We start from the raw sequence: 13,433 nt of genomic DNA, 5'->3' as shown, positions 1-13,433 counted from the left end.
AAAGGAGTCGTTTTTTCGAGTGGTGTGATCGTGCGAGCTAGCGAGAAAAATGGGTGCGCGTTGCAATCGATGTCTTACGTTTTTTTTTTCGCGGTGGAAATCGGGTGCGCGTTACAATCGAGGGCGCGGTAGAATTGAGTAAATACGGTAGGTGCACCTGTTGATCTGTATGTATGTCCAAATGTTTGGTAACATTTTCTCTTCTGGTTAAACTCTTTTCTTTTTTTTTCTCAGCAGAAAAAAAAAAAGCCTTTGGTAATGAAGAAACAACAAATGTGCATGAAAGAACAATACTGGATGTTTAATTTCTCAACTGACCTCTTCAGTCATTCCATCATCATCCTCCTCCTCCTCCTCTTCGCCACTTTTCCGGCTTGATTTCCTGTGCTTCCTATGCTTCCGATGTTTCTTGTGCTTCTTGTGCCTTTTTCTCCTCTTCTTAGATCCCTCCGACTGAAAGGCAACAAAAGCGAGCTATAATGAAATTTATCGAGGAGAAAAAAAAACTATTGATGAAACACAACCTGATTTCACTATACAAGAATAACACACATTGCACACAGGCACTCAGAAAATGATACTTATCAGAAAGGCATTACAGTGACTTGACAAAGTAGTACCTGCATTATAGTAAAATCCTTGTATGCAAAGAAGATATCCTGAAAACTTCGTAGCCGTAAACGCACGGTTTGTAAGCACTGCACAGCTTTAAAGCACTGCTGTGAAGCCATCTTGGGACACCGGAATTCGACTTCATTTCTTTTGGAGACATCACAAATAAATTTTTTAAATAACATGTGCTCGAGCCCCCCTTTTTTTTTCTTGCCATACAATTTTAGAGCGGCCGAACTATATTCGAGTAAATATGTATTCGAGTAAATATGGTAGGTTTTCGATTGTAAGGTGCAATTTGTTACTTTTGGATATGAATTTATAGTTGGTCATATTCCGGTGCTTTGATTGCCACAATAATTTATTTTCTTCGTCAAGAGATTGCCCATATCTTAAGCGAAATAAGTACTGCTAATACAGTGGAACCCCTTTATAGAAACATGCACTAGGCAGCCATTCTTGTCTTTTATACGAGGTGTCTCTTACAAGCAGGGTACCACTTGTGCATTTTCTAATTAAACACTATTTTTATGCAGGCCCACTGGTGTCTCTTATACCCATTTGTCTCCTACATCAGTGTCACTTATATAAAAGGGTTCAACTGTAGTATGCTATCACAAGCGATTTGGCAATACCACTGGTAGGCTAAATAATTGTACAAAAATATTGAAAGACAATTGAGCTTCGCCTACAAAAGTAAAACGGGATAGTGTAATCAGGTCATATGTGCATTGCGACGTCTTAAACCGTGCCATGTAGAAGGCCTGGGTTCGATTCTCATAAGGACGGAATATTCATAGAATTATTTATTTTCACCTACAATGCTCACACACAATGCTCACCTACAATGCTTCACACACAATGCTCATTTTTCCTTCACACACAATGCTCATTTTTCACTACCAATTAATGAAGCTGACACCCGAACTTCTGCAAAACAAACCTTCTAAAGAACCAGTAAACAGGCTCAGACTTTTTTTTTTTTTTTCACCCCCGAAACAAGCTTGCAAATTCTGGGCGCTGAATCAGGTTGTGACGTAGTAGTGTAGGAGGCTTACCACGTGACCACACAGGGTTATGTCATGCTGTTTATCATCTGCTCCCTCACAAATGTGCCACACAAGCACTTACAAAACCAACGGGGTAAATACGGTAAGCTTTTATTTGTAAGGTGCAATTGGTTACTTTTGGAAATGAACTTATTGGACATGTCCCGATACTTTGATTGAATACCAGAATATTCCGGTATTGTAGTAAACACAAAAATATTCGGGAAATGTGACTGCGGTCTACTGCACAAATTGTACAGTAGACCATAAATTGTACAAATTGTACAGTAGACAGTAGTGAGCACTGCTCGTTGCACGGACCCTCCATTACAAAAAAAAAAAAAAAAAAAAAACAACAACAACAAAACATTCTCAGGCTTCTTTCTTTCTGACCGATCGCCCTCGTACACGTAGTGATGCAAGCTTGCCCATAAACTACTTGACATACCACTGAGCTTGTTGATTGCTCTTTTGTCTAACGAAACAGTGGCTTGGCCCTGTGGTGATGCAGTTTTGACACGCAGTATGCGTTATCATTTTCCTGTGCTGCCCTCAGCTCGTTTGTAGAGCCCAAGATTACCGGGAGAATCGGTATTGCCAGAACTAAGGCCTCTGATGTAAAGAGGCATCTCACTACTTTACAGCTATGGGAAGTGTGGTCCTCGCATTGCCCTTTTTCCCCACGCCGCTATGACACATGCTCATGTGTGGGTAGCTCTGCTCGGCCGCTGGCTGCCTGCCAATGACGTATCACTGACGTGTCACATAGCTGATGTGGGCTAAGTTACGACGACGAGCTACGTCTTTCCCCTCCCAACAGCGGAGAATGAGAGGCGGTGCAAAAATTTTGAACTAGCTGAAACAAATGTTCTAACCTCTGTAACTTCTTTATTATTGCACATATTTACAAAACTCTTGCAGGAGCATGTTCACACAGCAGAAGTGCACATTAGGTGTGAAGCATTTCTTTGATTACTGCAAGCACTTTTGGTGCTGTCTGCCTGCCCGGTCCCGTCTGTCTGTCTAACCGCTTACATCTGGGTGCTCCCATGATCACCCCCTTCATTTGGCATCAACCAAAATTAGTATGGGAGGGTAAGATGGTTTGATGAATATGATGCACTGGTCGAGGCATGTATAATGTAACGATCCCGTCGCGTACGTTGTCAACACTTTCGGCCAGACTGTGGCACATACCCGCAGGTGGGTATGTGCCACTTGTATGTGGGTCTGTGCCACAGCTGATTGACACTTAGTATCTACCCAGGAATGACAGAACACACGTGGGTAATTTTGGGTAATTTTAATGCGTGAGCATTAAGAAAAAGCTGACATCGGCAGTGTTGACCCGATGAATGCAAACAACATACAGTCGAACACTGATATATCGAACCCACATACCGTATTTACTCGATTCTACCGCGCCCTCGATTGTAACGCGCACCCGATTTCCACCGCGAAAAAAAAAAAAAAACGTAAGACATCGATTGCAACGCGCACCAATTTTTCTTGCTGGCCCGCACGATCACACCACTCGAAAAAACGACTCCTTTCGGGAGCGTCTTCCATTTAAATATGAGGTACGGGCGAAGCTTGTGCCCATCTGACGTGTAACAGAGCATTGCCGTCACTGTAGTTTTACCGTGGACCAATGTCAGCACGCGAACTTGCTTCGCCCCCTTCTTCTCGACGGTTGTGGTGCCAGGCATGTCGAAGTAAAGAGGCGTCTGATTGGCATTCCCGATTTGCCCAAGCAGGTAGCCGTTGTTGCGCCGCAAGTTTAGGACGAACATCTGAAAACTGTGAAGCTTTTCATCGTACTCCTCCGCAAAACTTTTCGCATATGCATGTTCCCCTTCGGAGGGAAAAGCCTTTCCTCTTCATAACGTTAGTTAGCCAGCACCTGCTCGCTTTAAACTGGCTCCACATTAGACCTTTTTCTAAGACTAATTGCATAGCCCGCACTTGGAGCAATTCTGTCGTCACGGGCCGCTCTGCCGCTCAAGCACATACTCGCCAAGCAGCTCTTTAATTTGCGGAAACCGACCCTGCTGTGGTCCACTGAAGCCTTTGCGTGAAGCTTTGCTGTCGACAATCTTCTGCGTTTGTTTCCGCCGATCCCGCACGCATGTTTCGGGACCTCCGAACGACCGCGATGCGGCCCGATTTCCGTCCGTTTCCGCACACGCGATGGCTTTTCTTTTAAAAGCGGCATCGTGGTGCACTAGTTTTTGGAGTCGGCCCTTCCACGCCATCGATGCTAATGCACTACTAGATGACGAACTCCTCAGCTCACGTACGAAGTGCCGCACATGGGAAACACATAGGCAGAAATGGCTGACGCGCCATGCCGACGCACGTAGGGGGCGGCCATTTTGGATTTGCCGATGGCAATAGATTGAATGTATTTTTTGTTTTCGTACTCGATTCTAACGCGCATGCGATTTATGAACTCGCTTAACCGGAATAAAGGTGCGCGTTAGATTCGAGTAATTACGGTATATCGAATTTCCGGGTATATCGAACTCGCATGTTATCCCCTTGAAATTACTTTGTAAAATTATAGAAATACGCACGTTTATATTATACGGTATTTTTACTCGCCTTCGGATATATTGAACGCCGCGCCAGCTGGAAGGTGCGCTTCGGCACTTGCCGCGTCCCACAATATCCGGACACCGAGCGCGAGCGTGAGTTGAATGTCACCTTTTCCTTTACTCTTTTATTACTATTCTTCCGAGTTTTGATCAGCCAACCACAGCTCGCGTCTTTTGCTGTTGCCCTCGCAGGTGGCCATCGCCTCGCAAGCACCGTGTTGCTTCCATACGCACGTCGCCTATGTACCACCGCATGTGCAGCATTTCTCTTTTGCAGGCATGGTGTGCAAAGCCGCTGCGAACTCTTTGAATTGCAGACTTTTCATGCAGCTATGGTCCATGTCAAGAAGCACATGACCCTTGACTTTGCGACGAAGTTGAAGGCTATTCAGCGTGTTGAGGCGGGCCAGAAGTGTACGATCGTCGCAGACGACTTCTGGATACCACGTAGCACTCTGAGTACCTTGTTGAAGAATAAAGCAGATATGAAGGCAAAGGCAGCAAACTTCGGAAGCCTGCCATGTGCGTGCTCCTGTCCACGGGAATGTAGAAAAGGCACTCTATGCCTTGTAGAAGTGCGCACGAAGCACGTTCCAATGAATGGCCCTATGCTGATTACCAAGGCCAAATGGTTTGTCGCTACACATGGTGAAACAACTTTGCCGACAACACCGGGTGGCTTCACCAATTTAAGCAGTGCTGCAACATCACTGGCAAAACCATTCCTGGCGAAAGCGAAGCTGTCATCAGCCAGGAAATCCAGCAGTGGATGACAAATGAGTAGCCGGAAATCTCCGCTAAGTTTTCTCCCGTGGAGATCTACAACTCCTGGTGAGACGTGAAGACGGACACAGTGGTCAACTGCTTCCGCAAAGCAAGCTTTGAGACGGCGGAACTTGCGGAAATCGGTGAAGACGACGGCGACAAGCGTATAGATGACGCCCTTCCCGAGTTATCGTCCGGCTTCCCGGCAGCAGTTCCACATGAAGTGTCTGCAGACAATTTCGTGGAAGCGGACTACAATGTCCAGGCCGTTGCGAGCCTCGCTGACGAGGATGTAGTAGCTGTGATCACAGGGACTCAGGATGCCTAGGCGGACAGCTCATGTGACGAGAAGGATCGTCCAAACGAAGCGCTGGCTGCGCGCGTGTACTCTGCCGCTGAAGTGGCGGAAGCATTCGGCGTCATTTGCCGTTGTATTGGCCACATGAAGGGAGCTGGGCTGTCGCACCTGGACAGCCTCAATAAGATCGAGACTAATGTCTTCAGCATTTCAAAAACGAAAAAGCAGGCTAAAATAAGCGATTTTTTTTTTTCACGCAAATAAATCATTATGTTGCGGTGTGTATGTGGAATCAGTTGTCATTCTTGAATGGGCCGATTGTAGGTGATGATCCGCTACAGGTAAGCTCCCTGGGCCTCTATTTTTTTATATTAATTTTTTCATATATCGAACTAATTCGCGATTCCCTTCGAGTTTGATATATCCGTGTTTGAATGTATTTCAGGGTCCCAGCATCCTGTGTGGCAATCAAGTATGCTATCACAGAGCCATGCGAGGTGTCAGAACTACTTTTCAAATAGACCATAAGAGAGTAAAATGAGGGAAAGGCAGGGAGGTTAGCCAAAAATAGGGGCATCTGGTTTGCTACTTTGCACTAAGGAAAACAGGAAGAAAGAAAGGGAAGAGCAAAATAGATCTGCCAAAAAGAAAAAAAAGAGGGAGGGGGTGCTATAGCCTATTCAATAGGCCACTACCACACAAAAAGTTCAATAAGGCCTTCACTGATTTTCTGTGCAAAGACAGATCATGTCGGCAAGGGTCTGTCATCAAGGCGGGCTAACGCAGCAGCTAGCCCCTAATGTTCGTGAAACGTCAATTGCAGTTCCAGTGCTGCCTATCAAATTTTACAAACATTACATATTTACAGTATCAATTTTTATGAAAGGGAACACGGCAGCATGTGGCCTGCGCGCTCCAGCGGCTGCTGGCAGCGCGTTCAAGCGGGAGCAAGAACAACCACTGCCTCTTTTCGTGTTTCAGCGGCAAGACTGCAACCCTTGAAGGGGGAGGCAGTTGCAGTCTTGCCGCTGGTTCCATATCTGCAATGAATGGTTGTTTTGCTCGCCTCGAGATGACGTGAAAAGATGGAGTGGTTGCTCCTGCTCCCGTTTGAACGCGCTGCCAGCAGTTGCAGGAGCGTGCAGGCTACGCGCTCTCGTGTTCACTTTCATAAAGATTGATTGATATGTAGGGTTTCACGTCCCAAAACCACTATAGGATTATGAGACGCCGTAAATTTAGGAAATTTCGACCACCTGGGGTTCTTTAACGTGCACCCAAATCTGAGCAGACGGGCCTACAACATTTTCGCCTCCAACGGAAATGCAGCTGCCACAGTCGGGATTCGATCCCGCGACCTGCGGGTCGGCAGCCGAGTACCTTAGCTACTAGACCACCGCGGTGGGGCCTTTCATAAAGATTGACACTGTACAGTAGACTCTCAGTAAACGGAAACTAAAGGAACTGGGAAAATGTGTTCCATTTAACAGAATTTTCGTATACTGAAAGGTGAACATGAGTGCAGAATACAAGCCGGAAACCAAGCATTGCAGAGACAATTGTTCCGTTTAAGCAGCAGTTCCGTTTAACAGATTTCCATTTACTGAAAGTCTACTGTACTTCTATGATACCGCCATCACCTTGGGTTAACATTAGTTTAGTTAGGTGCCATCCGCTAAGTTGATTTATGTAGGGCTACCATTCTCACGGCTACTATATTCGCGAGCACCAGCGCTTCATGCCAGCTTATCGTTTCTTGCGTTGCTAATACAGACTCTTGTTGGTTAGCGATATGCTGTCCATGAGAAGCATAGATGGAGTGCATTTCCACGACTTGAAGCCCCAAGTCTTTTCCATGAAACGAGTGTCCGGCGGCGGGAAGCAACAAAGAGATAAGAATGTGAAAACTTCAACTGACCGCGAGGATAACGTCCACACAGGCGTTTTCTCCACAATGGCTTGTTTGCGGAGACTACAGGTCCAACCGACCTCGTAGGTTGAGGAAAAGTCATAAGTCGCTTGATGCTATCATGTTAAAATTAGATTTCTAAGAGGTCAAAACTCACATCGCTAGACTCCGATTCCCTTCTCCGCTTCTTCTTGATCTTCTTTGAAGACTGCCTGTCAGGTGAGACGGGAGGGCTCTTGGCCACCACTTCTACTTCTTCGTACTCTGATGAAGACTCAGACTCGGATTCAGACTCGGGCTCAGGTCTTTCCGGTCTTGAGGGCTCCTGCTTTGGAGCAGGTCGTCTCACTTCAGCGACGTCTCGCTCCTGAAACACACAGCGTCAGTACCAGTGAATGGTGGCAAATCTCAATGGAACTTGCAAAAGACCAATTTCTGTGCAACTGCTAATAAGTCTACCACTTCCACCTGCCACATTTCAATTTGAAAGTATGCATATATAAGTGATAAAATAGCAGGACTGTGTGCCCATGTAGGTACGAAAAATTCTCAGGCTATATCTTGAACTGCACAACACTTTTTTATGAGCACTGACATATCTAAAAAAACTGCAGCAGCAGGACACAAGCATTTCAGTTTTACAATAATGTATCCTCTAGTGCTCTAAAGTTATTGACAATGGAATACATTAGGTCTTTCAACAACCAGCGCTACGAATGATGTTTCAAGAAAAATAATGCACTCAACTCTGCAAGAGGTTGCGAATCACATGAAAGAAATGCTATCTCACATTTAGCATAGGACACTGCCAATTAAAAGTGGAGCGCCTTTATAAGAGACATGCAACAGGGCAGGCCTGTAGCCAAGAATTTTCTCAAAAAAGAGGAGAACCATTCGTTGAATGCCCTGAAAAACACTTATTTGTTCTTGGTAAAACAAACCCTGCATCCGAGTTTCCAGAAATGTGGAGAGAGGGCATATTATAAAACAGCCCCCTCCGTACGAATTTTGGGAAAGGGGTGCTTAGGGTACTCCCCTGGCTGCAGGCCTGCACTGGGGAACCCCTTTCGTCCCTTGTATGAAATATCTTTCACAAGCATGGTTCCAAGTTCCCATTTTATGATCCGCCACTATATACATGTCGGCACACTTGTATGCTTTAAACCAGATTGTCTCTTACATCAGCGCGTCAACTCTACAAACTTCTATTTACCGGCAGTTAAACACCAAGCAAGCAAGTGGCAATGTCTGTTTACCCGTGAGGAATCATGATCTCTGCCTGCTGGCTGGTTCTTTTTGGCCGGTGGGGGTGACGCTTCCTTGGGAACCTTCTTCCTGTACGGAGATGAGTTGTGCTGCCGTCGGCCACCATAGTCTGGAGGTTTCACCTGGGTACAGACATTTTTTTTCCCAAGAGGTTAACATTACAGTGCAATAACACTAGGCTACTTAATTTAGTATTCTCAAATATTAGTCCACAACTGATCGACTGATACGTGGGGTTTAATGTCCCGAAACCCACATATGATTGTGAGAGACGCCTACAGTCGAGCCACACTATATCGAACTCATTTATATCAAATTATCCTATATATTGAACAAATCCTAAACACGGTAAGTTCACATTGAGACACGTGTCAATATATAGCAAAAGTTACTGTTTTATCGAACGAAAATAGCAACGACAACTGATATATCAAACTCCATGTGCCTCAAAAGTGCCCCAGCAGCAAGTTGGCTTTTCCTTGCGGTGGCGGGGAAAACTGCCGGCGCCACCCTAGAAAAAGTTGGTTAGACCCGGCTGTGCGCGGGCGAACACCCCCCTCCAAGAAATGATCCTGGCTCGCTCGCAGCGCTTACAGCCAATCAGAGGCCGTCGTGCTTTCTCCGAGACGCGGAGGCGGTATAAGTGAGCGCCATTTTTTCTTTCTTTATGCTTGTGTGCCTGTTGCTGCCGATTCAGCGTGGTCTGTGGTGTTGCCTGTTGGTGCTCTGTGAACTGCATTGGCGCACTGTCATCATGGCTTGCGCAAAGAGGCAAAATTTGCCGTTCGCCGCGAAACTTGAAATTATCAATCGGGTTGAGCGCGGTGAAAGGAAAAGTCCGACGTCGCCGCCGCGTACGAAATTCCAAGGAACATCTTGAGTACTATCCTGAAGAACAAGGCAGACATCAGGGCCAAGTCCGACAAAAGGTTAGGTGCCCGTGGCGCCCGACGTGTGCGCGCTGCTGTGTACGAATATGTTGAAGCGGCCTTTTACAAGTGGTTTGTGGACGTTCGGTCACGAAACATCCCGGTGCCCGTCCCTATGATCGGGCAGAGGGCCAAGGACCTTGCTTTTCAGCTTGGCAGGAATGATTTCCAAGGCGACTCGGGCTGGCTTCAGCGGTTCAAAGAACAACACGACATCATTGGCAAACCTGTTACAGGTGAAAGCAGAGTGGCGGACCTGTACAGCGTAGAAAAATGGCTCGAGGAAAACTGGCGAGATATCGCAGCAAGATATAGAGCCCAAGTTATCTTCAATGCGGATGAAACCGCTCTATTCTGGCAAATGTTTCCAAACAAGACACTCGCGTGTCGTGACAAGACAAGCGGCGGCAAGGCAAACAAAGCTCGTGTGTCCGTGCTGTTGGCAGCTAATTTAGACGGATCGAAAAGGCTTTGACCTCTGGTTATCGGGAAAAGCACGGCACCGCAGTGTTTTCGAAATGCTCTGTGCTTCCAGTTACCTACCGAGCAAACTCAAAGGCGGGGATGACCGGCGAGCTTTTCAGCAGATGGCTATCGTCGTGGAATGATGATTTGGTAGGCGAAAATCGCAAGGTGTGCTTGCTCGTGGACAATTGTTCATCGCACCAATGCAGTACGACCTTCAGCAACATTGAGCTGCGTTTTTTGCCCCCGAACACTACGTCTGTACTGCAACCACTGGATCAAGGCGTTATACGCGCAATGAAAGCCCGCTATCGGGAGCGCCTGGTGGAGAGGCTGCTGCAGAACCTTCGTGTCGGCAAGGAGCTTAAGATCGACTTGCTCGGAGCTATATCTATGTTGAGTAGATCGTGGGCAGATGTCAAGAAGGAGACGATCCAGAACTGCTTTAGGCATGCCGGCTTCCGCATGCCTGGTGATGACACCCCAAATTCTGACAGCACTGAAGACACTGCAGGTGTTTCCGCCGAAGTTTGGAACGAGCTGGCAGAGTTCCCGGTTGCTATCGACGGATCGACATTCGACGAGTTCGACAGTGATGATGTCCCCATCATGGGCCAATTACAGGATGAGGATTACATAGCAGACGTTGTGCCGACCACGAGCCAAACCGACAGCAATATGGAAATCGACGACGGCCCATTGCCTACATCCTCCGAAGTGATTAGTGCACTTGTGTTGGTCCGGTGCTATTGCTTGAATGTGGAAGGTTGCGGCCTCAGCTGCTCCGTCTCGTTGGACAACGTGGAGGCATGCGTGCTGTCGCAGGCAGCGAAGTCGTTGACACAGAAAAAAATCCGGGACCATTTTGTTCCACAGTAAGGCACGCAAGTAAGCCACCATATTAATAAAGTACTTTTCTTCTAGTTTGTTATGTGCCTTTGTGTCAAAACCTATACTGGGCCTATATAGAATTATGCCATATATCTAATTAATAAACTTTTTTTGGCGAGTTCGATATACCCGGGTTCGACTGTAGTGGAGGGCTCCCGAAATTTTGACCACCTGGGGTTCTTTACCGTACCTTAAAATATGAGCACACAAGCCTACAGCATTTTCGCCTCCATCGAAAACGCAGCCGTCGAAGCCGGGATTTGACCCCACGACCTGCGAATCAGCAGCTGCGTACCTTAGCCACTAGACCACCGTGGTGGAACAACACAAGTCCACATGCCCATAATTATGTCACTTATCAACACACACAAAGTGACAGGATTTTGAAAGTGTTTGGCATGGCATGCTGCTTACAAAGTTTAATAACGAGTTCAGAGTTGAAATTCTGGTGAAAGCAAAGGATGGAAGACCCACTCGCCTCAAACTATCAATACTTCTGAAATTCAAACAACCGATTCATGTTTCTCTTGCATAACCTATCCCATCTTAACTATCTGTGCTACAGAAAATATAATCCTGCAGTGCTGTTATGTACAGTTGACTCCTCTTAAACGTAACTCTAAGGGGATCCATAAAACTGTTCCATTTATCAGAAGTTTCAGTTAAGCAAAGTACCCTTATTTAGTGAATCAAGAACGAAGTTTTCAACACTCACTTGCATGGCAATCTCTCGAGCTTTCTGCTTGAGGATTGGTCCGCTTAGGGGCAAATTGCAACTCCGTGCACGCTTAAACCACAGAAAAAGAATTTTTTCGAGTTGTTCATAAGGCGTCGTCCGCATCCGTTTAGATGTAAAGGTCCCGTTCTTTACAGCGCCTTCAATCTTTTCTCCGTTTCTGCAGATCCGCCACAGCGTCGATTTCAGGGTGTTGTATTTTTTTTCGCCACCTCCATCTTGGGCAGGTCGATTCAATCGAGCTACGGAAGAATTAGCTTTTTTTCAAGCGGGAATGCGTGGTGCGGCCGCTTTCTTTATATCAGGCTGAAATAACACCATGATCCACCTCACTTAGCCGCACAAATAGGCCTAACACACAACTGACTCGCCAACTCGGCTCCCACAGCCACCACAAGCAAGAGTCGCTACTGGATTGGCTTGTCTCGAGGTGTTGCCATGGTTGTGAGACTACCTTTGGCCTGAGCGAGTCTATGCTGTGTTTAGAGGTTGTGCCGTTTAACCGTAGGTAACCAATAAGCACTGTTTTGGTTAACCGATGAATTTTACTGCGCAACACATAGAAATCCAGCCATATGAGCCCGCTTAGTTCCGTTATAGAGGCATTTTCATTTAAGCGAGTTTCGTTAGTTGGGAGTCCACTGTACGTGTGTGCATGGGGCCAGTAGATACAATTTGAAAATGACTACACCCTGCCTGTGAGGCATTGACAGCCAAGAAAAACTACAGAAAGAAATTGGCAAACTTGATAAGGTTTATGCGTAACTGCCGAGTGTGCCATAGCCATTCTAAATAACTTAATCCCATTTATGGAACTAACCGGCCTCTCGGGAGATGTAAACTCTGATGATGAAGAACTTGAGCCTGATTCATCATCAGGAGGTGGTGCCCCTTTTCTGCGTGGTAGAGGCTCCTCTGCAGATGATGAGGACGATGATTCTGAGCGCACTGGAGCTCTTCGCTTTCTTTGTTGATGACTCCTGCAGAAAAAGGAAACAGTGACACGGTTAGGGAAATAACCATCACGGGGCGTGAGAACAAGATCCCCAAACATTTTGACCCATGGGAAGTTACAATAACATGGTCAGGGAAATAACCAACACAGCGTGTGAGGACGAGATCCCAAAACATTTTTAGACCCATAAAAAGTTAGGAACTATATTTTAACTGCTGGAAATTATGGTGCTGACACCACAACATGCTTATGAGGTACTGCTAATTAATTTTTACCACTTGGGGCTCTTGCACCAAAGTAAACCCCTTTGTTCACCTGGGGTTCTTTAACAACGTTTTAGCAAATTTTAATGCACCCAGATATCAAATTAGTGCCCCATTAACAGAACCTTGTCTTGATTACAAAGATAGTAAATTCAAGCAAAAACAAAATTCCTTACACGTGATGACTGTTCTGCGGATGTGCTTGGCGTCGTGCATCAACCTCTCTATAACGCTCAACAGCTTCCGATGGACTGCGAGACCTCCTGGCACGGCTTCTTGAATGCTGATTCATGGCCCCTACAAACAGAAGTTAGAGTACAAGTAAAATAATCTGGAAGACTTGACCTTTACATTGCTTCATTTCTACTGAGGGAGAAAAAAAAGTCCCGTTTGACTACATAACTTTGCATGAGGGCTTGGAATATACAATGTTAAATTCACTTTAGCAGCTTTCACATCATCATTTGAGAACAAATAATGGCAGCAGGAATAGGTCCAAAGAGCTTAACAATGTTTTGGCGCATTTTTCACTACTTTTTGCAAACATTCCTAAATGAGAAACATTTCATTGCGATCATAATGCACTTTTGATAGTTTCCTTTTAGTCATGGAAGCTCTCTGGAAGGTTTTGGGCAGGTTTCGGGCTAGCAGACGCCGAAAAGGTACGATGCGCGCTCGGTGCCATCTTTGTGAGGATT

At 46.1% G+C, this 13,433-nt stretch overlaps 1 protein-coding gene across 2 annotated transcripts in view; it reads right to left on the bottom strand.

Annotated features, from left to right (window-relative positions):
- Srrm1 (Serine-arginine repetitive matrix 1) overlaps positions 1–13,433 on the bottom strand; it is a 67,418-nt gene that overhangs the window by 13,876 nt on the left and 40,109 nt on the right. For both annotated transcript variants that reach the window (XM_037426167.2, XM_037426169.2), the window contains 5 exons: positions 12,912–13,032; positions 12,338–12,497; positions 8,487–8,618; positions 7,388–7,597; positions 319–453 (listed from right to left, as the gene is read on the bottom strand). In XM_037426167.2, the coding sequence (XP_037282064.2) occupies positions 319–453; positions 7,388–7,597; positions 8,487–8,618; positions 12,338–12,497; positions 12,912–13,032 (758 nt within the window). The remainder of the gene's footprint in view (positions 1–318; positions 454–7,387; positions 7,598–8,486; positions 8,619–12,337; positions 12,498–12,911; positions 13,033–13,433) is intronic.

The sequence above is a fragment of the Rhipicephalus microplus genome, chromosome 5 (genome assembly GCF_043290135.1).
Source record: "Rhipicephalus microplus isolate Deutch F79 chromosome 5, USDA_Rmic, whole genome shotgun sequence".
NCBI classification, from domain to species: domain Eukaryota; kingdom Metazoa; phylum Arthropoda; class Arachnida; order Ixodida; family Ixodidae; genus Rhipicephalus; species Rhipicephalus microplus.
The sequence above is the reverse complement of the archived record's forward strand: the minus strand, read 5'-3'. Positions and strand labels throughout refer to the sequence as shown.